Below are 25,112 nucleotides of genomic sequence, written 5' to 3'. Positions count from 1 at the left end.
GGTCAAATTTCCAATGAGCGCCAAGGGCATTTGGATGCTTTTACATGAGTAAAAACACAAACTGACTGTGGGTTGGGGATGAAAAATGATCAGCTGGGGCAGTTTGTCAGCTGCTGCGGTTACACTTAACAGGCCATCAACCTCACTGCTTTTTAAAAGTGCACTTCATGGGAGGCTTTGTAATGTGAGGATGTGCATCTGCGGTCATGTAAGTATAAAAATATGTGCAAAAACGAGCTACGTGGTCTTCATTTGCCTCCCAGCTGGCAGATTAATGTAGTGATAAAAACCACCCATATAACGCAACTAAGTGCCCCAGAAAGTCCTGTCTTCTCCAGTTTTTACAATAAGATTGAACTCATTGTGAGTGGGAACTGGTTCATAGAGAGAGAGAAACAACAAAAACAGCTCGCCTTACACTTCACTTTGGTTTGGTCCAGATCTCATTTATTTGGTGTGCGGCTGCCCCTGCAGGGTTTATTCCCCTTATCTTAAAATGCCATGTAGAAGATAACACAACAAAGCACCACGGCTGGGAATGTGAGATACAGGACAAGGTACTCCAAGGTACTTTCTATCTGCTGCTTTTTTATGTGTCTACGGGTGTGTGCATCTCTTAGTGTGAAAAGGGTTTGGAAAGGTTCTCGTGATGCCAGAGCCACAGTGGCGTGTCTGTCTATACATTTTTTTTCATGCGTGGACCCAGACTGACCTAATTTACGCTCTGTAGATCTTACTGGTCCCATTTTATGAGGCCAACATTAAGCTATTTTTATGCGAATGTCACTTCCAGCAAAGCACGACCCAGACTGGTTCAGGGTCATGCTGAGGAATACAGCCATGGGACAGGACTGCAACACAACTCAGGCACATCATTTCTATCATTATTTAAACTAAATGTTGAAGTTAAAAAAAACAAAAAAAAAAACAACTGAAATTAAAATGCATATTTTGGGTTGTAATAGCCGTGTGCTTAATGTCATTTTCTTTTGCCACTGCATCAGCACACGTGCAAACGAAGATACCTGACGTCTCCGGCACGCACGCGCGCGCGCCTCCGGTGGGGCTGCAAAAAGACTAATAATTAAAAAAAAAAAAAAAAAAAAAAAGGCGCGTGTTACCTGCCGTCACTGAGCCGCTGAGCTTTGGGGGAAGTAAGTGAGTGCGCCGCGGGTTCATCTGTGAGAGCTCTCCACATTCACATTCGCCTGTGCGCAATGGCACCGAGCGCTCCTCCTGCTCGCCTCGCGGACCTGGACGCGATGGCAGGATAACTTTTAACTCTGCACGGATGATGCTCTTCCTCGATGGCATCTGATGAATTCTTCTCTGGGAAACAGTAACAGGTATGTAAGTCTGTTTACTTTGGGTGGAAAAAACAACCAAAGCAGCATTAAACTCTTCATTTTGAAACGCTTTTCTTGTTTCTGCTCCAGTGCTTGCGCCTTCAGTTATATTCTGCTGCTTTGTTTATTAATGGATTCATTCTGCATGTGCTCTTATGTGTGACCGTATGTGAAACTCGTATTTTTTGTGTAATTATTCCTTTGTGTCAGTGGACTATATTTGACCCCAATCTATCTGGAAGCGGGATTGTGAGCCCTGATAAGGTGCGATATCACGAGCTTTAATTGAATTTTTTTTTTATTAAGCTTTGACTCCGGCAAATTAAGATTCCCTGGCAGCTATAATAAACTCAGTAGCTGTCAGTTAGCTATTCTCTGACTGTCTAACCCCCAATTATGTACCTGCAATTAATTTGCTATTCATCTTCTGATAATTTAACTATATGTGCGCGCGTGCATTTCAGGGTCCAGTGCTGCTCATCTCACACACACACACACACACTGGCTGCAGGTCACAGTCCTGCACACTGAGATGAGTGAGCAGGATCAGGTGGTCGTTAATAGGAGAGGGAGGTCTTTGAAATGAAAGATGGATGAAAGAATGAAGAGGGAAATCAGTTTCAATTAGCAGCTGATCTACAAGTAGAAGTGAACCATTCACCTTGTAGGCTATCAGTGTAGTATATATTAAAAATGTGTGTGTGTGTGTGTGTGTGTGTGTGTGTGTGTGTGTGTGTGTGTGTGTGTGTGTGTGTGTGTGTGTATGTGTGTGTGTGTGTGTGTGTGCGCGCATAGATAGGGCTTTATTCCTCATGACCTGTCACACCTAATTTTGCGATGAACTCATTGTTGCACTCCCATTAGGAGACTTCAAGGTGATTGGTATCAGTAACCATTGTTTCTTTGCTTCTTTGGATTCTCTGGTGGACAATCATATGATACTGGAGCCACTGAAGAACAGAGGGGAATTATAGACTGAGGAAATCTTTAAAAGCCTCCCGGACTTGAGCCAGGTCTAAAAATGGTCCTAGCTTCCCTCTGTCTTTCTCCCTATTTCTGTCACAGAAAGAGAAGGGAGGAGCTGAGGAAGATGGATCAGTTTGTTTTAACATCTAGGCACAGGTGTGAGCATCACCACAGCACTGGTATTTGGATTAGAGCCAGATGGGGGGGATTGGGAATACATGAGAGGGAGGATGGAGTGCAAGGAGCAGAGCCTGGGACCAGAGCCAAACGGACCTCTCAGGGTGGCAGCGCTTACTTATTACTCCTCCCTGATGAGCTAACGTCACTGACACTGCTCAAAGGCACTCTTCCAGCCCCTCATTAAAGTTATCATTTCTGCTTTGTAGTTTCTGTGTCTGTTGTATGAAAAGCCATTTACAGGAAAGAAAAGGATTCATATGAAAGGCTGACGGGAACAACCAGAAAAAGATTACACTATCAATGAAGATTGCTTTTAAGAGCATGCATTTCCGCTGAGTCTTTATGGAGTTGATTGTCTATATGGGTGCCAGTGAGCTTGAGGAGACATCAATATGTGCTTCAATTTTTCATTCAGGAAAAATAAAACATGTGCTAGTGTACAGCGAACAACAGTGCTGGGATGCATTTCAGCTGTTTTATTTATCTGTTCATCTGACAACTGTTGCTAGGAGCCAGGAGATGCTTCCCAGTAGTCCTCTCACCTGGAATGATCCTGCCACCTTCATCTGATGGCTAAAATGCTGCACTTTCATCTGACTAATGGGATGTGAGAAATCTTACAGTGTGTCTGTGAGAGTGAGTTACAGCACATGATTGATGGGTTAACGCCAAACTATGCTCTTTTCCCTTGGTAGGTCTGCCAAACATCTCACCTCCAATGCCACCGGGACGCCTCCATGGCGATATTCAGCAGTGCAGAGCGGCCCTGGAACGAATCGGACAGTCTCGGATGGTACGAGAGGAATGAGACCTCAGAGGCATCGGGGCAGGATGAGCGTAACTACTACGCCATGCTGTACTCCCTGCTCATCCTGGCCATCGTGTTTGGAAACGTGCTGGTGTGTCTGGCTGTGCTGAGGGAGCGTTCCCTCCAGACGACCACCAACTACCTGGTGGTCAGCCTGGCTGTGGCTGACCTGCTGGTGGCATCGTTGGTCATGCCTTGGGCTGTGTACCTGGAGGTGAGGAGGTCAGGGTATCTATAAAATTTCGATGTGGAACATTGATCTAGAACAGAGGTTCTCAACCTTTTTTTTGGCATTTCAGTTTATTTCAGAGTGGCTGTTAAGTAAAACTACATACAAGTGGATATTGTCAATAATCTTTTTTCATATAATTGAATTGTTGGTGTTTAGGTCAGTGTCATCAAGTTTGCATTTCCACTAACACTCAGAGTAGCAAATGCTGGACTTGCATTAGCCTGCTTTAAGTTATTTCAACCATTGTCCATTACTTTTAGCTGTTTCAACTGTTTATCTATAACCTTTAGCTAACGTAATGGCTTTCAACTGTTTAACCGTTACTATAAGCTAACTGTTAGAACTGTTTAGCCATTGTTTTTAGTTATTTAAACTAGTTACTCATAAGCAAACTATTTCAACCATTCATCCATTAATTTTAGTAAATACTTTAAACCGTTTATCCATTAGCTAAATATTTCAACCAGTTAGCTAGCTTTTCAGTTATTCATTTATTACTTTTAGCTAACCATTTCAATCATTTGTCCATTAATTTTAGCTAACAATTTCTCCATTGGTTAACTAATTCAATTGTTTTTCCATTAGCTAAATATCTACATGGTTTATCAGTTGGGAACAGGAACCACTGAGCATTCTGGGGCGGCACCGCCATTTTTGGAGGATAGCATACGAGCTGTTATTATTGCTATCACAAGTCATTCTTCATCTGTCGTCTATCAATCATTCATCATCTGAAATATAGTAGAGTACACACGAAAGACAAATGCCCATAGAAAGAGAATCTACTACAAAATTTTAAGTTAATTCACCATAGGATTAGCTAATGTTATGCTAACAGAATGCTAACAAAACGCAACCTATTGCTAGCTATTTTGTTTATCCATCACTTTCAGTTAATTATTGTTAATTGTTTCTCCTTTGATTTGTGGTCATTCTAAAGCCATTACGTTTGATGATTTTCTTCAAAAGTTTATACATTATTTGTGAATTATTTCAACTTCTCTGCTTTCCTGCTAACTAGTTTTCATGCAGTCTCTTTGACAACATGTAGCCTTGAGGTATTACAACAGTCAGTTTATCGCTTACTGGTTATGATGATGGTAAATTTCCTGAAGATCAGCATTACACCATTTGCAATCCTAATTGGACGTTTTGGCTATATTCTTCCCGAAACAAAAATATGTGAATATGTTTTTAATGACACCCACTATCTTTCTTCTTAGGCTACCCCCTGGTAGCAGCTACAGAAGTTGCCTACTGATTGTGTTACAAGTCCCCCTGGTTGGCAATCACTGATCTAGAGCTCTGAAGCAAAGCAGGGGCAGAAAGTGGAGAGTACTGAGGATGTGGAAAAGATTGAAATACAGATGCTTGACAGTGTACAAGGAGCTGACGCTTCAGAGGAGAAGAGAGGAGAGGAAAAAGGACAGGGAGTTGTGAAGGAGACAAAGTGGACTTTTGCAAGAAAAAAAAAAAGGAGCCAGAGTCAGGAGAAAAAGGATGAGTGTCATTTGGAGCTTATTACATGGTGACAACTGTGTGGGTGATAGGAAGAGAGTAATGATGATGAAAGGTAGTTCGGTAGTGCTTCACTATTCATGTAGATTATGCATTATTGCTGAAGAACATCTTGAATATTAACAAATGATGACTTCAGCTGCGCTGGGGAGCTGGCTGAGCTTCAAATTACACCTGTGAATTTCATTTTTATCAAACCTCTGTTGAGACAAATCACTCTTTATTGTTGTTTTTATTGTTGCTTTTAATGTTTATTTGTGCTTCACATATTACTGAAGTGTGATGTAGTTTGTCTGCTAATTGTTCATTTTCGCAGCTTCTGTCCTTGTGCCACTTGCCGCTCAGTTGCTCCATTAATTGCACATGACCTACAGGCGTCCACTTTTCATCAAAGTAATACATTGCACACTGAAAATGAACTGCAGAGACGTCCACAGGCTTGTGTGTGTGTGTGGAATTGCATCCTCAAAGCTTGGGGATACAGAGTGTATTTCTCAAGGGATGGTGTTTGCTCACATGAGATCTAAAAATCATTTGGTTAAAGTCCAGTTATGTTTAACACAGAGCCACCCTGCTGCCTAAAGTTTGCTCTCTGTCAGCAGAAAGCCATATTTCTCACAGTGTGCAGGAGATTCAACAGCAGCTCAACCACAGAAAACGTTTTCAAGATGCTCAATGAGCAGAAGCAGACAAAGTAAAGATGATTATATCCTATGACAAGTAAATTAAGGTAGCCAGGAACCTCAGCGGGATTCAGTCATGAGTTTAACTTCCATACGAGCAGTCACGCTGTTAGAGCATGTGCTGCATTTTTCATTTCAGATTCAAAGGGGGGGATTTACAATTCGACAAGGAATAGGATCATTACAAGATAGCATGACACAAAAGAACAATATGCATGAATGTAGCAGGAATGTAAAGGTCAGTAATATCTTGGATAAGGCTGGGAAAACCATTTTAGCTCAGAGTCGGGGGAAGACTTTCAACTCCCAACACTGGCACTGCGAGCTCCATCACTCTATGAGCTCTAATCTGAAGGACAGGGGGATTAGCTTGTTGTGACCAGAGGGTTGCTAGTTTGCGTCTACAGCCGTGTCATGGCAAAGTGACTGAGCATCTCTCTCTCCTCTGTAGGTACTAATCACGTGCCCTTGAGCAAGCCATGTAATCCCTGGATGGTACAGTTGATGTATGACCTGTACTTGAGGGAAGTGTTTGTACTGGCAGCAGTGACTGAGCTCTCGCTTTCCACAAGTCATCCTAAATGATGCCACTCTGCCTCAGTAGAACTACAGAAACAGCTGCATACTCCTCTTTTAGGTCCAGATTTGATCAGTTTTATTATGTGAAATACAGTGAGATCTGACAGAAAACACAACATTAAGTGATACAAATGTATTTAGTACTCTCAAAATGAAAATTCATTGTGGTCTACAACTGCTGCTCAATAATTTAAGCAAAGAAATCCTACTTTTTTAACTTAATGGGAAACAGTGGAAACAGATTCTTTATCTCTGACAATCCAATATCACCTGTCCTGGTGTCCTAACTTTTGCTGCCCCTGCTGTGTCTTTTTGCTGAGACATTTAGCACACCTCACTGCTATGACAACATTGATCACATATGTTCAAACACGGTCAGTCTGAGGTCTCTGCAGAGCCCCACAGAGTCACCGCCACATTCCCACAATGTGCACACAATTCAATATGTACCCACATATTTGCCTCAGTCTTTTCTTCTCAGCTTCTGCGGGGGTGACTGAGTACATACTGTATACATATGATGTACTGTGTATAATGTATTAATGTTTCTATAAATGAAAAGACCAAATGTCCTTACAAAGATTAAAAAGACAACAGTGGTGTGCCAAAAAGAGGACATTTTCTTGTCCCTCACTTCTTTAAATAGCTAGTTTTGGGTTAGTAATTGGGTTTAGGATTCAAATTAAGGGACCACTGTGGGAATTTAGTATTAAGCTTCCATAAAGTCAAAAGATTTGCGAGAGCAATCAAAAACTGATGCAACACCAATATCCCAATTGTTATTCCTACACTGTCTCAGTTTTATGCTGCAAACTAATTGTATGCAATTTACATATGCTACACTAATTGCCATGGAATGCTGTTTCTGCAGTTAGTTCATAAATAAATCAACATACTGAACATTTTGTAGTTTTTCTGTTTTCTAAGATTTCTATCTCCCCACTCCCTGCAATTTATTTAATTTTGTATTTCAGCTGAGAGCAGCTCCTCCATTTCCTTTGTGAATGCGTCGTTGATCAATAGTGTGCAGCAACAGCACACTCACAGCATTTGTTAGCATCCATACCAACTTTTTTAAGTATATGTGAATGTGCCATATATGCAAAAGCTGCTTAGAATTAGTAGAATTGGTGTGAGTTCAGGTCCAAAAATGCTAGTTCCTACACTTCCCATAATGCAGCTGAAAAGTATATGTCATCACACCCTCTCTGCCTGCTTAACGTCCGCATCTTTCAAACTGAATGCCCCCGATTTGTGTCAAGTAAAACGAAACAACCCTGATGATGTGCCAATGACATCAGCTGGTTTATTTCCTCAGAGTTGACAAAGCTCCTGCAGAGCCACAGAGGACATTATGCAGCTGTTTCCACAGGCTGAGCAGTACTAACCATGACAAGTGAAGTGATTTTTATGTGTAAAATCGGTGGAGAGCTGTTTTAAAAATGGAATTACTATAAATGGGTCTGGGCCGAGGTTAGGTTAACACTGGGATTTGTGTTAAGGTTGGGCATGTTGTGGGGAGTTCAGCTTAAGTTTGGAAATGAGCATGTTAATGAATATGTCCACATTAGTATGTATAAGAAAACAAACCTGTATCTTTCAGCTCTGGTCTATGAGAGAGAGATTGCAGCCTATTTATGTCTTTGTACGTGTGTGTGTGTGTGTGTGTGTGTGTGTGTGTGTGTGTGTGTGTGTGTGTGTGTGTGTGTGTGTGTGAGCCTGTGCGTATTCCCATGTGTCCCTGCCGCCTCTTTGTGTAGGTAGGCGTATATTCCCAACTCAGATTTAAGAGCTTCAGTAGTCAGGCAATGGAGGCTGGATCCCATTTATCTTTGTCAGACAGTTATTACCAGGCATTATGGAGCCTAAGTGAAAGCCTGTCGGTCTGACCACGACTCTGCTGGGGGCAGTGGGATGGAGGTGGAGGTGGAGGTGAAGGGGACGGGTTTAAGTGTTATTATTTTATCTTGGGGTTAATGTCCTTTTGTGAGAGTTGTAAACTCTCTTGAGGACAATTAGAGTGACATGTTCCCTCGATTCTGCTGCTGTTAACAACATTATGTGTGCTGTCCGTCACAAAACACTTAACCATGTTGAGCACCTCGCAGATCGTGCTCTCTGAAGACACGTGAAGAGCTCATTTGCGCAAACAGATAAAAGCCATTCATCAACTGCATAAACCAACACTGCTTTGATTGATATTCCTTTGACTGTGCAACAAAAAAAAAAACATGATTTAGGAAAAGTGAAAAAATTGACATATCTCATCAAAAACAACGCAACACCAGATTAATTGATATTCCCCGGAGTGCACAATATAAAAACATGATTTAGGGAAATAAATCAAAATGGAGATAATTGTTTTTCCAAATGAACCTTTCAAGTACTGTGTGCTGAACATATTTGTTACTCCATGCATAAGTTTTGCCTAATGAATATCCCTATTAGCATAAATGCTTAAGTTCAACATACATGAATGAATACAGCAGTGTTTTTGCCAGCTCTGCTTTACTTTTCTATTTTTCCTTTCGGCTAGCCTTTCTGTCACATGCACGAGTGTGTGCGTTCATGTGTGCACTCAATAGGTGCGTCACACTTCACGGTGAAGAAGAGGAAGAGAAACGTGTGCAATGTTAATATGCCTGTCTGTCCTGTGCAGGTGGTCGGCGGTGCCTGGCTTTTCAGCCGGCTCTACTGTAACATCTTTGTCACGCTAGATGTGATGATGTGCACCGCCAGTATCCTCAACCTGTGTGCTATCAGCATTGACAGGTGAGTGTGCAGCGTGTGTGTATGTGTGTCCATGTGTTACTCACACTGTGGGGGCATAAATCTGTTTGTACAGTCGCACTGTGGGGACGAAATGCAGGTCTCCATAATGTAGATTTTAGGATGAAGACCTTGGTGAAGGTTAGGGCTAGCCAAGTAGTGGTTATGGTTGCAGTTAAGGTAAGTCTCCAGGAAATGAATTGAGCCTATGTTATGTCCCCAAAAGTGATGAAAACCTAACGTGTATGTGTGTGTGTGTGTGTGTGTGTGTGTGTGTGTGTGTGTGTGTGTGTGTGTGTGTGTGTGTGTGTGCCTGTGGATGGGTGTCTGTTTACCTTCTTGCTAAAGTTATTGTGTATGACTACAGATGTTGCTGTGACATCTCCAGATGAAATTTCATCCATGTGAGATTTCCATATTTAAAAATCTTATGCTTCAGTTCACCTCAAAGAAATTAAAAAAAAAAAAAAAATCCCATCTTGGAAATGTCCTCTTGATAAATGTGTGTATATCTGTGTGCGTCCGCAAGCGACAGCATGAGAGGCAGTGAGGAAGAGACAGGAGAGACAAGATTTCGTGTGCGCCGTGTGTTTTTGATTGACTGTTCTGCAGCGGTAGTTTCTCGGATGTGTCCACATCTAATTTCTGTGCATTTGTCTGCATTAATGCAGGGGGAGCTGTGCTATACCAATGGGTTGAGCCTTTGCTGTAGATCTGCATCTAGTGTTTACATTATTTATTTGCTGTTTTCTTCTTGTGTCACAGTGAATATTTAATAGATCTCAAGAGGCTTTGAACTTTCAACCCACAGGCCTCAAGAGTTCAACCATATAGAATGAATAAAATACTACATCAGGACTTAAGGTGTCATGGGAATGTATTTGTACGGCATGTATGCAGGACCGAGTCTTCCTGTGGTTTTCCACTAGATACATAAGATATTAGTGTCGTCATGTACAAAGCTGGATTACCAGCAGGGCAAAGCATCGGCTTCCCAGGAGCCCCAGAAGTCCCAGTTTCACTGTGCATATGTTGGTTTTAGGTCTTCAGTACTACAACACATGGGTGGTCTAATTATGTGCCCCCGTCATATAGTAATTTTAACACCTAATTATTCCAATTTGTCAAATGACAGTGTGAAAACAATGTGACAACATGCGAAAGGGGTCACTTGTAGTGATGAACCTACATCGCATGAATCTGCACCTCCTCATCTGTACAGAGCTCCTTTAGCGGTCTTAATGGGAACTTGAAGGCAACATGGTACACACACTTTGAAGAAATAGGGCCTGCAAACAGGTTAATCATGCTGTGGTCATGTAAAGTACGACTTCATTTACTGTTACATGTCTGCTCGCACATTTGGCCTGCAGTCTATGTATATGTATACATAATTTGCTTCTGAGGGACGAAGTTCTTTGCAGCCCTGTGGCTCTCTGTGATGGATGATTAGACGAGTCCATAACACTGCTTCCATATCAGGCACTCTGTGAGGTGCTAAAGTAAAGAGAAGCACCGGAGGCATTCTGTCATTGATAGTTTACAACACATCCACGTTACCTTTTTGACAGCGTTGTTTATTTATAAGTTTATATTAATGGCTGCTGTGATAGCGGGGAAGATTTGTCTCCTGTTAAAAGGACGAGTCAAACCAGGTGACTCAGATGCAGCATAAATACACCAGGAAGGAAGTTTTTGCATCAAACTTGAGGGTGAAGTGTCTTTGTGAATGTATTTACAGCGTAGGCCGTATTTTGAAGGGCGACTCAGAGCTGAGGAGCCTTGTTTTCATCCTCAACTAAAAGTATAACTTAAAGCAGCACTTGATCAATAAATCATGTAAATTGTGTTTCACCTCTCCACTTTTTTCATCTCTGCTTTTATTTAATCAGACAACAACATGACAGGAGGGTAAAGAGAGTAAAGCAGGGAGGGAAGAGTATTTTTAGTGAACGTCTGCGCTCTGGGTTTTGCCCTGCATTTTGCCCTGAGAGGGACCAGTGTAATTAGTCTGATGAGGATAAACAATCATGGCAGTTATCTGGCTCTAAACAACATAACATCACATCCATTTTGGGTCGGGGTCCAGCATAATTGCTGCTTCTTCTGAGCCACTGCTGAACCCAGTTTTCCGGGCTCATTATACACTTTTTGGCATATAGTGTGCTGATTAACTCTTAAATCAAAGCTCCTCTAGGTTTATTGCTGAATACCCAAATTGTTTCTAAATAGAAATGCCTGGTTTGCTGCTCCATTGTTGGTCTTTGTGTTATCCGCTTTCTCTCAGCAGTGCATTTTTTTGGCATCCCCAAAGACCAGTTCTTCTCATGGAGGCTTTTTTTTTTTCACCTCTAATTATTCCCTTGTACTGTACAGTACTATCAGCACTTTTCTCGTCATTCAGATGTCACTCCCAATCCCCTGTGCACACATTTTCAAAGCTTGACAGACTCTAATCTGTGTGTGTGTGTGTGTGTGTGTGTGTGTGTGTGTGTGTGTGTGTGTGTGTGTGTGTGTGTGTGTGTGTGTGTGTGTGTGTGTGTGTGTGTGTGTGTGTGTGTTCAGGTACACTGCAGTGGTGATGCCCGTCCTGTACAACACCACCCATCGCTCCAGGAAGAGAGTTTTTGTGATGATTGCCACCGTATGGGTCCTGGCCTTCGCTGTCTCCTGCCCACTGCTGTTTGGTTTCAACACCACAGGTAACGTCAACAACATTTTGATTTGGTCTTCCTGCGTAGATGCATCGTGCAGAATAGAATGCAAAGCACAGAGGCACTGTGTTGTTGTGGGAATCAGGGTCAAAATTCAGTCTATTTGCCGTTTGGGTTCCGCTGTGGGACATGAAATGCAATCTAAACTGGGACTTAAAGGTGCACTCCACCAATTTAGCACGAGTCAATTTGCTCGTCGTGGAGAGCGCTGCACCACTCAGCTTCTTCTGTGACTGCCAGCTTTGTCAAGTGTGAGAAAATAATGACAGAGAGCCGTGTTAAAAACTGGAGCACATTGAGTTTGAAAGACGTGTGTGTAGAAGAAGAAGAAGAAGAAGAAGAAGCACATTTAAACTATATTAGGCTTTAAGGTTAGCTGCGGCTCTCCAGTCGCAGATGTTGCATGAATGCAGTGTCAATGTTTAATTTTTGAATAATGCATGCCTTGAATTCTGGTTAAATGAGGCTACTGTAGGTGGAGAGAGAGGACATCATCTACAACAAAACTCTCTTCGAGGTGTGCTGACGGGATTATTCATGCTCTACAGAATTGAAAATTTGCTGTGCCGACAAAATCACATCTTCTGTATTTGGCTTGTGTGACGTGGGAACAGGAAGAATCAACCGCCAAACAATGAAATGGACTCAGAAATGCGGGAGACGTCACTAACAGCTATTCTAATTTAAAAACCCAGCAGCACAGATGCATGACTGCACGCACACAATGAAGAACATTAGTCAGACACAATGTAAAGCTATTCACAGCGATACAGGCATTTTGGTAGAGTCCACTTACAATCAATGCACAACAATGCCTGGTGATTGCAGTAATCCCACTGTTTTTTCAGTATACATCAGCACCGGAAGGAGGGACCAGTGGGTTCACATCATGTCCAGGATGCTTCATCATCCTTCAAAATAAATGGATTGAAAAAAGCAGCTTGATAAGACAAATACAGTATAAGTGCCAAAAAAAGGCTAAACAATAAGAAACTGAAGGTGGTTAGAAATAGACTGTATCTGTCTGTGCTTGTTTCCATCTCCTGTGTTTTGAGGTCTGTGATATTGATCCCGGGAAACATCCAGGGAGAAGCCAATCACTTCAGTTTGTTCACGCCATTCACATGCAGCATGCATATAGCAGCTGTGGTCTGAGGCCATCACTCTTTTCAAGCTTCAATTTACAGCACTATTAGCGTCCTTTATAGATGTATATAGCGCGAGAATTTTGATTGAATAATTAGTCTAGATATCATCATTATCGTGTCAAATGGCCTCTTATCCTGAATTTATGGTGCAATTATTGTCAAATCAATCACCCCTCCATCTTACAGCAGGGAGCGTACGTGTGCAGCAGCGTTCAATCCAGTTTGTATGCAGAATATGAAAGAGGACAGGCCATCGAGGTCATTTTCAAGATGGAGAGCATGCGCCAGGGTCAGAGGCTGGCTGTGAATTACACCAACTGTCTCTTTTATTATCGTGTGATTTTGAGAGTGTTTTGCATAATGATGTTTTCTTTCTGACTCAGATGACCCGATGGTCTGCTCCATCTCCAACCCTGACTTTGTTATCTACTCCTCGGTGGTGTCCTTTTACCTGCCGTTTGTTGTCACTCTGCTGGTCTACATCCGCATCTACGTCTTCCTCCGGATGAGGCGGAAGAGGATCACCTTCGGCCAGGCCAGCGGAAAGGTGCAGCCAGGCTCAACTCCACCCTCTGTGGTGAGACACTTATCTTATTTGTCAAGCACTTAATGATTAAATGCAGGATGTATAAAGATAACAAATGATCTAGTCACTATGACGTGATGTGATTGGTTCACTCTCAGTAGATCCTCACTGTTAATTCAGTAACTTCATACGTGAATTGATAGAAACCTATATTAAACCTTGTACATAAATGTTTTTCGGGACCATGAATTTTCTCAGCCTCTGTGATGAATACAAAAAGCTTCATATTTCTGTAAGAATAGACCCAAAATAAATGAATAAAGAAAAACAAAGTAACATCTTTTTGAAAACGCCACCTATTTTGCTGTTTGCCACTATTTCCCTGAAAACCTTGTTATCTCTCCCCTTTATTACTGACTTATTAACAACTTGACCACTACATATTAGATATTAATAGATTTATTAACCATTAAGACAAGCATTATTTACAATTAAGAAACCCTTTACAAAGGTGCTCTTATCAGAAGGTACCTGAATTGTTATACAGTCGTCTACTTACTGAGAAAAACACCATTACCCACCATTATAAAACCATCTAGCTTTGATGGTACAGTCACAAATCCATGGTGGCCAAGCTCAGAATAATGCTGACATTTTCTTTAGCTCCTAATAAGCTGCTTCTTTGTTTTTGAGTTTTTCTCCTTGCAGCATCCTCATATATCTCACGCATTTCTCTTCCCCGTGCTCACATTATGCAGGCTCATAATGACTTGCAAATAGATTTCACCTTTACTTTGCACCTTGTCTGTTCGATGCGCTCTCCTTTCCTTTTCCTTTTATATGCACATACCTCGCCAGCAAAACTTCCTGCGAAGCCTCATAAGTGGCTCAATTGAAGTATAAAAATACTGCTGCTGTCAGAAACACCGGGTAAAACTGCCCCAAATAAAAGCTGTTTTTCTCACGAGCGTGAATTTTTATAAGTCACAGGCGAAAGTGTTCGCAGGAGATGTCAGAAGGAATATTATTTTGCCCTAATATGAGAGGAAATCTGAATTGTGTGAGGCTGCTCTGTGAATGCAGGCAGGGTGCAACAGCCTCTCAGATGATCACAGGTCAAAGACGAAATGTAAATGTATTACGTGGTTCATGATTAACTGACCTGGCTGTGGCTGTAAAACTGAAGCTGCTCTTAATTAAAATGGCTCAAGTTAAAAATAGTACATTTAATCAGGAGTTTCAAGCTCATTAACACAGCAACATATAAGTGTGTGAGGAACAATAAAGAATAAAGGAAGAAGGAAATACTAACTATAAAGATGAATATGTAAATATGTGATAGATATCAAGGATCATAGATTGCTGTTGCCATTGTTCTTTAAATGCTGGATAGCTCATTACAGTGCAAATCTGAATTTAGTTTTCAACCAGCTGTCAGTTCTTTGATCACATCCATCACTCTAATATTTGCCCCAGTTAGATCTATCATACAAACGATGGCTTTATCTTTTCACCGCGGGCAAGGAGACATCAGGTCATGCTCTGTGCATCTACCCTATTTTTATAATATTGTGTATAAAAGGACACTGATAATTCAAGTCAGTAGCTTGACCGGCTTTGGCATATCCAGGGGCTTCCTGTGTAATGTGGCTGGATTCATTCCACTCCACTTTTCCCCTTCATTGCACACAAACTCACAGTGAAGTCCTCTATTTTAACAGCAGGTTACAGATAATTGGTTGTGGTTGAGCTCCAGTTTGGGATCTCATCCATGAGTGGAGACACCCGTTGTACGATAAAAGCCCTGCAGGAGTTCAGGCTGAGAGAATTATAATGGAAAAATGTTTTGAAATAACATAATAGGGCTCTGACTCAGTCAACTGAAGGAACATATGATATGAAGACGGAGGCTTTCAGTTTTTTTCTTCTTCCATCTTTACGTCTGACCTTTAATTGAGTCGCACAGTGTTTGCTTCAGAAGTGAGAGTGACTGAAAATATAACACAAGTGAATCCTCGTTCCCCTGACGCGTTTTCTCCGTGATACTCAGCCAGACTTGTTTGAAGTTTAATAAATACACCCTCTGAGGTGAACAGAGACGAATCAGTGAGCCTGCAGGTGTATGCCAAAAACACTCTGCACCTGTAGCTTGACGGGGGATTGGCGTTGAGATAATGTTTTCAACCTTGAACTTCCCTCTGCTCCCTTAGGAGACATGTCTACAAGAGGAGACTCCCAAGGCAAAGCAAGACCTGTCACCTATAAGGATTAAAGTGGTAGGTGGTCTTTTAAACTAGAGATCCAACACAACCGTGAGATTCTTCAATTGATTTTTTTTTTCCATGCTCCAGTTTTGCTGAACGCGGCGCAGCCTAATGCCTGACTAACTCTGTATTGACCAGGTTGGTGTATTGTGACACGGTGGCACGCAAGGCCGTTCTGTTTTTAGCTTTTCATGCAAGTCCGTCTGTGTGTATGTTCATGCACGCTTGAGTTTTTCGTTCCGCTGTGTGGCTGCTGCCCAGGGGTCTGAGAGGGAGCTGGAGACGGCGATTCTGGCGCGTGGCCTGTTGTCTTGTGTCACCTGGTCACCAGTCAGCTGGGTGACGCACTGCAGCACCTGCATAATCCACAGACTTGTTCAAATGCAGAGGGAATAACAATCTGTAATTTTTCCCCTGAGAAGAATGTGTGATGAGATGAGTGTGTGAGTGAGAGAAGAATGAAAATTTCATGTTTGTGGCCACAGTAGCATAGCTTATAATTACTCACTGGAGCTGTATTATTAATGTGTCAGAAAGTGGAAGTATTTGCTACTAAAAGAGGTCAATAAACAGCCTATAAAGAATGAAATATTGCTTTCTCAAGTGATACACATGGACTGTAGCTGCACTAATGTGCGCTGAATACTAATGGTGTATCTGTGATTTAAAGACTTGGAGTGGAGGAAGAGCTTTGCCACCACTTTCAGTCTGTCTAAACAACACTTCTGAGAGGTGCTGGGAATTAACTCCAACTTTCTGAGCCTTAATCACCGCTCTGTTGGCTTACAGGAGTACCACTCAGCTTCAAACGTTTTCCACATGAGGTTAAAACAGGATAGGATAAAACTGATCTGTCAGCAGCGTAGAGCGATGAAGTGTGATTACTGAAAATTCAAGCATTAAAGCTGCGATAATTGATTTGTTTTTGAAAATTGGGGGCAGCGGACCAAGCTGAAATTGACACAATATCACTTTTTTAAAGTTGTGGCAGAGAAGTTAGCAAACAGTTAACTGTTTACACCCTGACGCAAAGCGACACTTAGACTCACATTTCTTGACACCTGACAAGTCCAACATTCATTCCTCCTTCAGAAAACAGAAGAAATGAGCTGGAAACACTGATAATTCTGATGCCGGTTCGTCCTTACGACTGACACCTTTCACATTTGATCCATTGTTTATATAAACATTGTGCAGCTTTAATGACATGACATTCTATTACATGAGATGTGATTGCATATGATTCAATATGTGTGCTGATTGCACTGCACCATTCGCAAATAATCGTATTTCATTTGTCCCGCCAGCAGAGTGTCGAGTCTTCAGATCCCGCCAAGCCCTGCCTGCTGTCAGGATGCCTGTGGCGCAAACGGCCAAAGACGGGACCCGTGGAGGACTCTGTGCTGCCCCCAGTGGACACGCACAATTGCTGCAGCATCAGTCACGCCTCCTGCGGCCGCACCGAGCTGGATCTGGAGCCGGAGCGGGGGGAGGAGGAGGGGGAGGGGAACGGCCAGCACATACGGCCTCCTGTCAGGATGAGCTGCGAGGTGAAGGATCTGTCCAATGGACGAACACACACGTCACTGCGGCCGGTGCATCATTCTCATAACAATCCACGATTCAGGAGCATGCACGCACGGGAGAAAAAGGCCACTCAGATGCTGGCCATTGTGCTTGGTGAGTGGAGACTGTCTTTAGTGGGATAATCTGAGGAAATGAAATGTAAAGGTCATGATAACACTTAATACATGCATTTTTAACTGGGCTCCATATTCCACTTCAAAGGTCCATTTTTATTTTTCTTGATTTCTGCCCTGTGCAGCGTTCTCGCCTGCCCATGATGGCGCCGGCACATTTGCTTACTCTGTGTGCATTAGCTGCATATTTTGCAGAGCTGTGATAAATCGAGCTGAAATGTCAAAAAAAGAATTAAAAAAAGTCTGGCTGGCTTCAGGTTCACAGCATGTGTCCAGACACATGCTGTAGCTCCTGACACAGCTTCCACATGCTCCAGTTACCAGCCAGGTTGCTATAAGCCTGGACAAGTTAGCTCTGGCACAGCACAGATCTCCCTCACAAAAAATGTAATCAGAGGTGTCTGATTACACTACAACGGTGTCAGTGAAAACTGTGGTGCACACATAGAAAATGATCTCAGCGCAGCCCAGTTCCCCGCTGCTCTTCAGCCAACTGACCACTGCTTTGCTCTGATGTTGTGACCCCAATTATAGTGCTCGAATTTAATGAGCGTTTCAACTCTGCTGCAGCGTTTATATTTGTTTATACATAATTTCTAAACTCCGTCCTTTTGGCTGCTGTGTGGTGTGTCATGCGACTTCAAGTGTTGCGTGTGAATACCACACAAAGTACAGGTTAATTGGGAAGCAGCCATGTTTTAATTGACCCTACTGACATAGACGATGAAACAAAGAATCAGCTTTGTTCATGTATTACAGGGTAGACCTGGTGAGGCTCATTATTCTAATACAGAATAATGAATAAAAAATGGATTTTGCAGTGTTATTTGTTTAATTAATTAATTAATTGTTGATTTTGGAAGTAACCCTCGGTTACTGTCTTTAGCTACTTAGCTGAGCATGCTAACATTTGTAGCTTAGATCAGAGCTGACACCCTGCTCAATCTGCTTTCCAGATGCAGTTTTGCTTGTGTTTTTGATTTGTAAAAGTTGAAAAACGGACCGTCTTTCAGACTCTTAGTACACAGAGAATTGCTCAGTTGTTACTTTAAACTATCATAATATAGCATCTAAGCTGTAACCCCACATAATAATGAATGTATTGAGCTAATGATTGCATTAATTTCTGTATTACATATTAGCATTGCATGCATTACTAGCTAACTTTAGAAGTATTGCTGGGCTCCATGCTGCTTGTTGAACAATAGTTAGCCGAGCATGCTAACATTTGCAGCTTATGCTACAGCAGATAAAAGCGTTGTTTCTATCCATTCCTTACAATTTTGCTCTTGTGTTCTTGGTTTTTGTCCTTTCTCCTTACCTCTCTGCTCTCTGGCTGCTCCAGGGGTGTTTCTCATCTGCTGGCTGCCTTTCTTTGTGACTCACATTCTGAACACCCACTGCAGGACATGCTACGTGCCTCCTGGGCTTTACAGTGCTTTCACCTGGCTGGGCTATGTCAACAGTGCCCTGAACCCTGTTATCTACACCACCTTCAACATCGAGTTCAGACGGGCCTTCATCAAGATCCTCAGCTGCTGAGGTGGACAGTATGCCAGGAAATTTAAATGGAAATGAGGCTGTGCACTCATGCTACAACTCTGTCGTGGTGCATTTGGTAAGCAGCAACCACAGCTGTGCACTGGTCATGGTCAAGGGAAGCAAACCTGCTTTGTGTCAAGCAGGAGTTTTACAGTAGCAGCAAGGAGAAAAAGAACAGATGCTGGTGTGCAATAAATTCAAACAAAAGGATTTCTACTTCAAAACAGACTCAAACTTTTGTTTCTCAGCAGAGCCGGGAGTCCTTTTCAGCAGTATTACTCCTCAGATAAGACTTCAGTTTTCTCATGCATACAGTCTTAATGACAGCACAAGGTGTTGAACTTTCCTGTGGATATGTTTTGTACAGTATGTGTACTGCTCATTCCAATCGAGGTAAGTTTGGAAGCTCTTTGGAGCCACAATGGTGCATTAAAGCAGCTACAAGGAGTTGTTAACTGGTTATGAAACAGTCTCAGTTTAATACTGATGCCTCTATATGTCCTACATAGGCAAACGAGGTCATCAGCAAGAAGGCTTTTTCTATATAGTTATTCTGAATTCTCGTCCCGGCATCCAGTTTCCCGCAACATCAGACTAGCGGCATAATTTAAAATAAGAAAAAAATATTTCTTTCTTTCGCTCACCTCCAAAGCAAACAAACACTATATGGCACAAGACGTGGTGCTCATGGAAAACACAGTCCTCATTGTGGGAAGCAGTACTGCTTTTGTCCTGAGGGGCCGCCAAAATCAAGACAAAATCAAAATTCCTTGAAGTTGCTTTAAGGTTGGTCAATTGATCCAAGAGCTGCAGGCCACTTCATCTTGAGTGTACCTAGTGGATTGACTGATGTTACTCACCTCCCCCACCCACACCCTCCTTCATCACCACCATCAGTTGCACACCAGTGCATGCACAAATCAAATTTCAAGGGTGTTCACTTGATCGGTGCTGGAGGCATTGTATTGGTCCCTGCCGAGTCTCACAATCATTTTGAAGATTGTCATATATATTGATGTGGAGGCATTGTGCTCAGTGTGGATTCGTTAGAATTAAAAATGTGACATTTTGATGTAATGCACAGTAGAAACATTTTCAGTGTTTTTTTAAAGGGACTGTTTATTGGCAAACCTCCCTCTGATTTAGAGCAGCCTGCTGGCTGTTCTGATGATGGCAGAAGCTTTGTGATCATAACCAGTCAAGCAGGATTGTAAACGAAGACGTGGGCAGGTCTGTCGTGGACAGAACATTTACTGAAGTGTGTTGTAAATAAAAAAAGAAAAAAAAAAAAAGGAAAAGATGAAACGCTTTCCAGGCTTGGAATCATCTGTCAATGCACCTACAGTGTTACACAGCTCATGTATGTATGAGTATGTTTTGATGTTGCTGGTGATGGGAGACACAAAGACATATGTATGGTGAATTAAAGTGGAGCACAAGAGGGACCAAGCTGAGCGCACAGGATATTGGGAAGGGGGAGGTTTAGAGGAGGTGCAACAATGACACACAAGGATGAATCTGGAGAGAAAGACACACAACAAGATAAGGGACCATGGGAGAGCTGAGCACGAAGAAATAAAGCCAAAGCAGAATGAAATGAACTGAGAGAGCAAGGATCAAAGATGGCTGTAGGAGGAAAAAATGAAGATGGATTGAGGATAGCTGCAGGAACAAGAAGAAAGGGGTGATCGGTCTTTCTCAGCCTACATCTCAAGCACTCCTATTTCTGTGAGAGGCATAAACACCTGCTCCCCTGACACTTAGCGTTGATTCAGCTTTGTTTCCATTGAGACTACTTATGATAATGACGCACCAGGTGTGTGTGTGCATGTCTGTATTTATGGATGTCCACTGTGAAGCTCCTGTTCATGATCATGATAAGGCAAACATTAGTATCCCACTGCATTAATGCAGCTGAAATCAATATTTAATACAACATGGAGATGGAGATAAATGTAAATGTACAGGGCTGTAATGGAGACGTAAACAAACTGACGCTGTGATTCCGTGGTGATCAGATGAGGTGCTCGCTCTTCTGTTCTTTCCTTGAATTTAATTTCATTTGAATTTCATTACAGATGCACTTTAGGTTGCACATGCGCCTCTAGATTACATCCAGTCTTTCAGACATAATAATTACATTCCCCTCTCACTGTAAATTAACTGCACATATGCTGGAAGCCCCAAAGGCCTCGAGCCCCTCTATAGACTTCCAGAGGCTGCAATCTTCATTACAGTCCATAATGAAGCAGCTCGATGGATCAAACATACAGATGATATTGTGCAGGTCCATAATTTCAGCATAATATGCTTATAATTTCCAAGATGTTTTAGAATTTGATGATAATGATAATGATAATGATAATTATAGGAAAAACTTTTCATATAATAAATGAATACTGAATTTGTGTTGTTCCCCCCCCCTGTAATTAGTAATAAATCACATCGTTCTTTCTAAGGAAATATAAGAAATTATTAGGAAATTACAGATATGTTCTTTTTCATAAAACACGTCTGGCACACGGGTGGGGGCACAGCACTCACCCACCACCATCAATTTTCATTGTTGTACAGAGACTGTTCAACGTCCTTATCGCTGCACACCTTGAAACGCCTGCCCAGAGCTGCTTGGCTCTGAGGTCTGGAGTGTGAACTGTGCACACAATCACATCCTCCTGGTGAAGCCACGTGTCATTTAATGTAAGGGGGGTTGGTGGCATCAGGGGGTGTGTGTGAATGATGTGGGAAAATATGGAGCAGAACTAAAGCTGAATGAATCTCATTAATGTGAGAATGATAGACAAACAAGAGCACTTTCATGTTCACGAGATTCAAGCTGTGTAGAAAAATGTGAAGTAATTTTTCTGGCAAGCAGGAAATAAAAAAGGGCTAATGCTAATCAAGAAAATGTGTCAGTCAAGATCAAACTATGGGAAAGCCATAGTGGTCTAGTAAATGTGGTGGAGCATTGTGTCTTTTTTTTCTGGTAAAAAACCTCTGACAGTTTGGGCGAAGTTTTTACTTCTTTGTTCTTGACAGCATTATTTCAATAATATAACATAAATAGGCTCATCGTGTTGAATTTTTCTACATTGTTTTTAATGGATGATTGGAAATGTAATGTGTTAGGGACGAGGGTTTGTTGGTTTGCTACCTGAAGGAGGTTAGAGAGCGACTGGTCTGAAGTATATGATCCTGCTAGTGGAGCAAAAATGTGACCTCTGTGCACTCAAAGCAGTTACAGCCCTGAATGTTTTTATCCGGATAAAACACCATGCAAAATATAAAAAATAAAATAAAAAAGTTTTAACTGGGTTTACCCTCCACTCCACACGTTAAATTACTTCACTTACGAAATATGAATTAAATCAACCTTCATTTTTGGTTTCACAAAAACCAACCTGCATGTTGAAAAATGAGGGTAACCCTATGCCTTAAAAGGTGATGCCAACTGGCCCTGACCAAGCATCTGTATATGACAAGTTGGGAGTGAGAATGCGTTGGTATAAAGTGCTTACTGCCAGTGTGTGTGCGGTGCAGTAGCTGTATCTGTATATATGCCTGAATGGATAGATACACGAGCTTTGGGGATTACATTACTTAATGCACGACATGCATGAGTCTGATGAGTGCATGTCTGTGCATGCACAAACAGGTGCTTTCCTTCTTTCTGTCTGTGCGGATTTGTGAGGAATACATGATGGAACATGTGTAATCAGCTTGAAGTGAGCAGGGAGCTTTAAAAGTGAAGGGTCCCATCCATGAGTGAAAGGCAGAGGGCGGGTTTAGCTGCACTGCGAGTTAGGGATGGCACATCAGAGGAGGGGAAAGATGAATGCGAAGCAGCGTTTGCATGATTATCAGCAGAATTCAGAGGGGAGAGGATGCTTGCATGAATGATGGCTACTTATTGTTTAATTACTCGAGACGTGGTCCGATTCCTGTGTGTTTTCACTCTTCAACTTTTAGTTTCTCTAGTCTCTGCCGCTCTGCGCATGTGCTACTGAGGAGGCAAAACATGCCAGGCATAAATAAGTTGATGACAGTGCCACCACTCCAGTTCCTTCAGAAATAGCAAGTCTGCTCCAGCTTCTTCCCTTTGTCTTCACGGATATGAGAGGCTTTGTGCATTTCAGTGGGTGGACGACCAGATGTGATGGGTACTTGCGGTCTTTAGCAGTGGCTAATGATGATGGATAAAGATGTTGATTACAGATGGGTGGCTATATGCCTTGAATGACATTCAGTCTGTCAGTCTGTCCCTTTCTCCTTCCACCAAACCCTCCCACTTTCTTTCCTCCCACAAGTATGTCAAAGCAGCATGATAATCATCCTCCCCTCTCTGTCACTCCCTGACACAGGCTGCCTTTACTGTTAACTTGATGCCATTTTGAGGTTCAGAGGTCAGGTGTTCGGAGGGATCCAATCCTGCAGCGGGGCAGCTGTAGTTTAGGAGGTAGAGTAGTCGTCTGCCAATCAGGAGGTCGGTGGTTTGATCCCCGGCCTTGGCAGTCCATATGACGAAGTATCCTTGGGCAAGATACTGAACCCCAAAATTGCCCCTGATGCTGTGCCATCTGTGTGAATTCATATGGACGTCGCTTTGGATAAAGGTTTAATTAATTACTGCAGCAGTGGGAAATGCATTTGTGTGTTTTGACTGCATAAGATGTAACACAAAACATTGTCAATAATATCAATATATAGCTACAGCCAGCAGACACTTGGCTTAGCTTAGCTTAGCATTAAGACTGGAAACAGAGGGAAACAGCCAGCTTGGTTCTGTCTGATGTAAACAAAAGCCTCATACCAGCACCACAAATACACAAACAAATACTGACAAATACACACATTGGATTCCAATGTTTAATCCATACAAACACAGAAGTGTGAAAAAATGGGTATGTGGTTAGTCATGTAGTGGTAATGGTCAGGACAAGTCTCCAGGTCCAAGTCAGTTAGGAGGGTTAGAGAGAGAGAGAGAGAGAGAGAGAGAGAGAGAGAGAGACCTGGTATTTATCACGTTGTGGGGACAAAAATCTGCTTACACAGTCACATTGTAGGGACTCACCTCCCTTATGGTCCCCATAATGCAGGTCCCCTTAATGTAAATCATTAAATTTTAGGGTGCAGACTGAGGATAGGGTTATGGGTTAGGTAAGGTTACGTTAGGTACAGGGTTAGGAATAGGCAAATAGTGGTTATGGTTAAGTTTGGGTTAAAATGTTAGGTTTAGATAAAGACAACATTAATGACACCATTTAAAGAATATTAAGTGGCCCGTACGGGGATCGAACCCGCGACCTTGGCGTTATTAGCACCACGCTCTAACCAACTGAGCTAACCGGCCACAGTTAGGGTGAGGGTAAGGCTCCAGGAAATGAATGTAAGTGTCCCCACAAGTGATAAAACACAATGTGTGTGTGTGTGTGTGTGTGTGTGTGTGTGTGTGTGTGTGTGTGTGTGCGTGCACTCGCATTTATTACTTCGTGGGGCCATACCACCTGTAGCCCACCAACGGTATGGGGCCATGAATTCTTGTGGGGCCATTTTGCTGGGCCCCAGACCGTTTAGTGCTTTAGAATGGCTCAGGAGCCTTCCCTGATGCTCCTCATGCTTTTATCTTTTTTGGCCCACAAGGTGACAAAAACTGGAAATGTGTGTGTGAAGTGTGTGTGCTCACTGGCGCCATGGAGGTTATTTGATGCCAGTGCAGCCTCACACACACTTCCTGAAGTGTGTGTGATATTAGCCAATGAGACGCCTTGAACAGTATGTGTCATAGTCTCGCGGGATTTTACAGGATTTGTTTGAGAGCTAATGCTGCAATGACAACACAGAGCGATGCTGTAACTGTTAAGGTAAGTTTATTTTCAGTTTTATTTTATTTTATTTTTAATTAACATGTTTTGACTATAAAGAGTTTTGTGGAACTAAAAGAAACAAGCTATTACAACATTACTATTAATACAAACTGTACCACTTGATATAGAAGCTTATTTTAGCTGCTAGTACAAAATATAAATATACCGTTTCTGTAATCTTAGGCTAGTTAGCTGCTAACCATTAGCTTTGGAGACGCTAGCGAGACGCTTTGAGCGGAACGTATCATCCGGCCGATGACGCACATCCGGTCG

At 42.2% G+C, this 25,112-nt stretch overlaps 1 protein-coding gene and 1 non-coding gene across 4 annotated transcripts; one reads left to right on the top strand and one right to left on the bottom strand.

Annotated features, from left to right (window-relative positions):
- The first annotated feature begins 1,202 nt into the window (after positions 1 to 1,202).
- Positions 1,203 to 20,242, top strand: drd3 (dopamine receptor D3). Of its 3 annotated transcripts, none has more exons than XM_070985996.1 (8): positions 1,203 to 1,346; positions 3,188 to 3,514; positions 8,972 to 9,084; positions 11,647 to 11,783; positions 13,327 to 13,520; positions 15,680 to 15,745; positions 17,044 to 17,413; positions 18,779 to 20,242. In XM_070985996.1, exons 2-8 carry the CDS (start codon positions 3,230 to 3,232, stop codon positions 18,973 to 18,975), a joined length of 1,362 nt encoding a protein of 453 aa, XP_070842097.1. In that variant the 5' UTR covers positions 1,203 to 1,346; positions 3,188 to 3,229; the 3' UTR covers positions 18,976 to 20,242. The 3 variants fall into 3 exon arrangements, with proteins under 3 accessions (XP_070842097.1, XP_070842094.1, XP_070842096.1); XM_070985993.1 differs by having other exon boundaries at positions 1,211 to 1,346; positions 17,041 to 17,413; XM_070985995.1 differs by lacking the exon at positions 1,203 to 1,346 and adding an exon at positions 3,048 to 3,099 and having other exon boundaries at positions 17,041 to 17,413.
- Positions 20,243 to 24,251: 4,009 nt separating this feature from the next.
- Positions 24,252 to 24,325, bottom strand: trnai-aau (transfer RNA isoleucine (anticodon AAU)). Its single transcript has one exon. It is a non-coding gene; the product is annotated as a tRNA-Ile (tRNA).
- Positions 24,326 to 25,112: the final 787 nt, after the last annotated feature.

This window comes from Chaetodon trifascialis, chromosome 18 (genome assembly GCF_039877785.1).
Source record: "Chaetodon trifascialis isolate fChaTrf1 chromosome 18, fChaTrf1.hap1, whole genome shotgun sequence".
NCBI lineage: Eukaryota > Metazoa > Chordata > Actinopteri > Chaetodontiformes > Chaetodontidae > Chaetodon > Chaetodon trifascialis.
Note: the sequence above shows the minus strand (reverse complement) of the source record. Positions and strands in the feature narration are given on the sequence as shown.

Bases quoted from the DNA above. Each gene is read 5' to 3' on its own strand.
- drd3 (XM_070985993.1), top strand. From the start codon at position 3,230: ATGGCGATATTCAGCAGTGCAGAGCGGCCCTGGAACGAATCGGACAGT. The intron at 13,521-15,679 runs GTGAGACACTTA...CTGCTCCCTTAG, and splicing joins GCTCAACTCCACCCTCTGTG to GAGACATGTCTACAAGAGGA. The intron at 17,414-18,778 runs GTGAGTGGAGAC...TGGCTGCTCCAG, and splicing joins GATGCTGGCCATTGTGCTTG to GGGTGTTTCTCATCTGCTGG.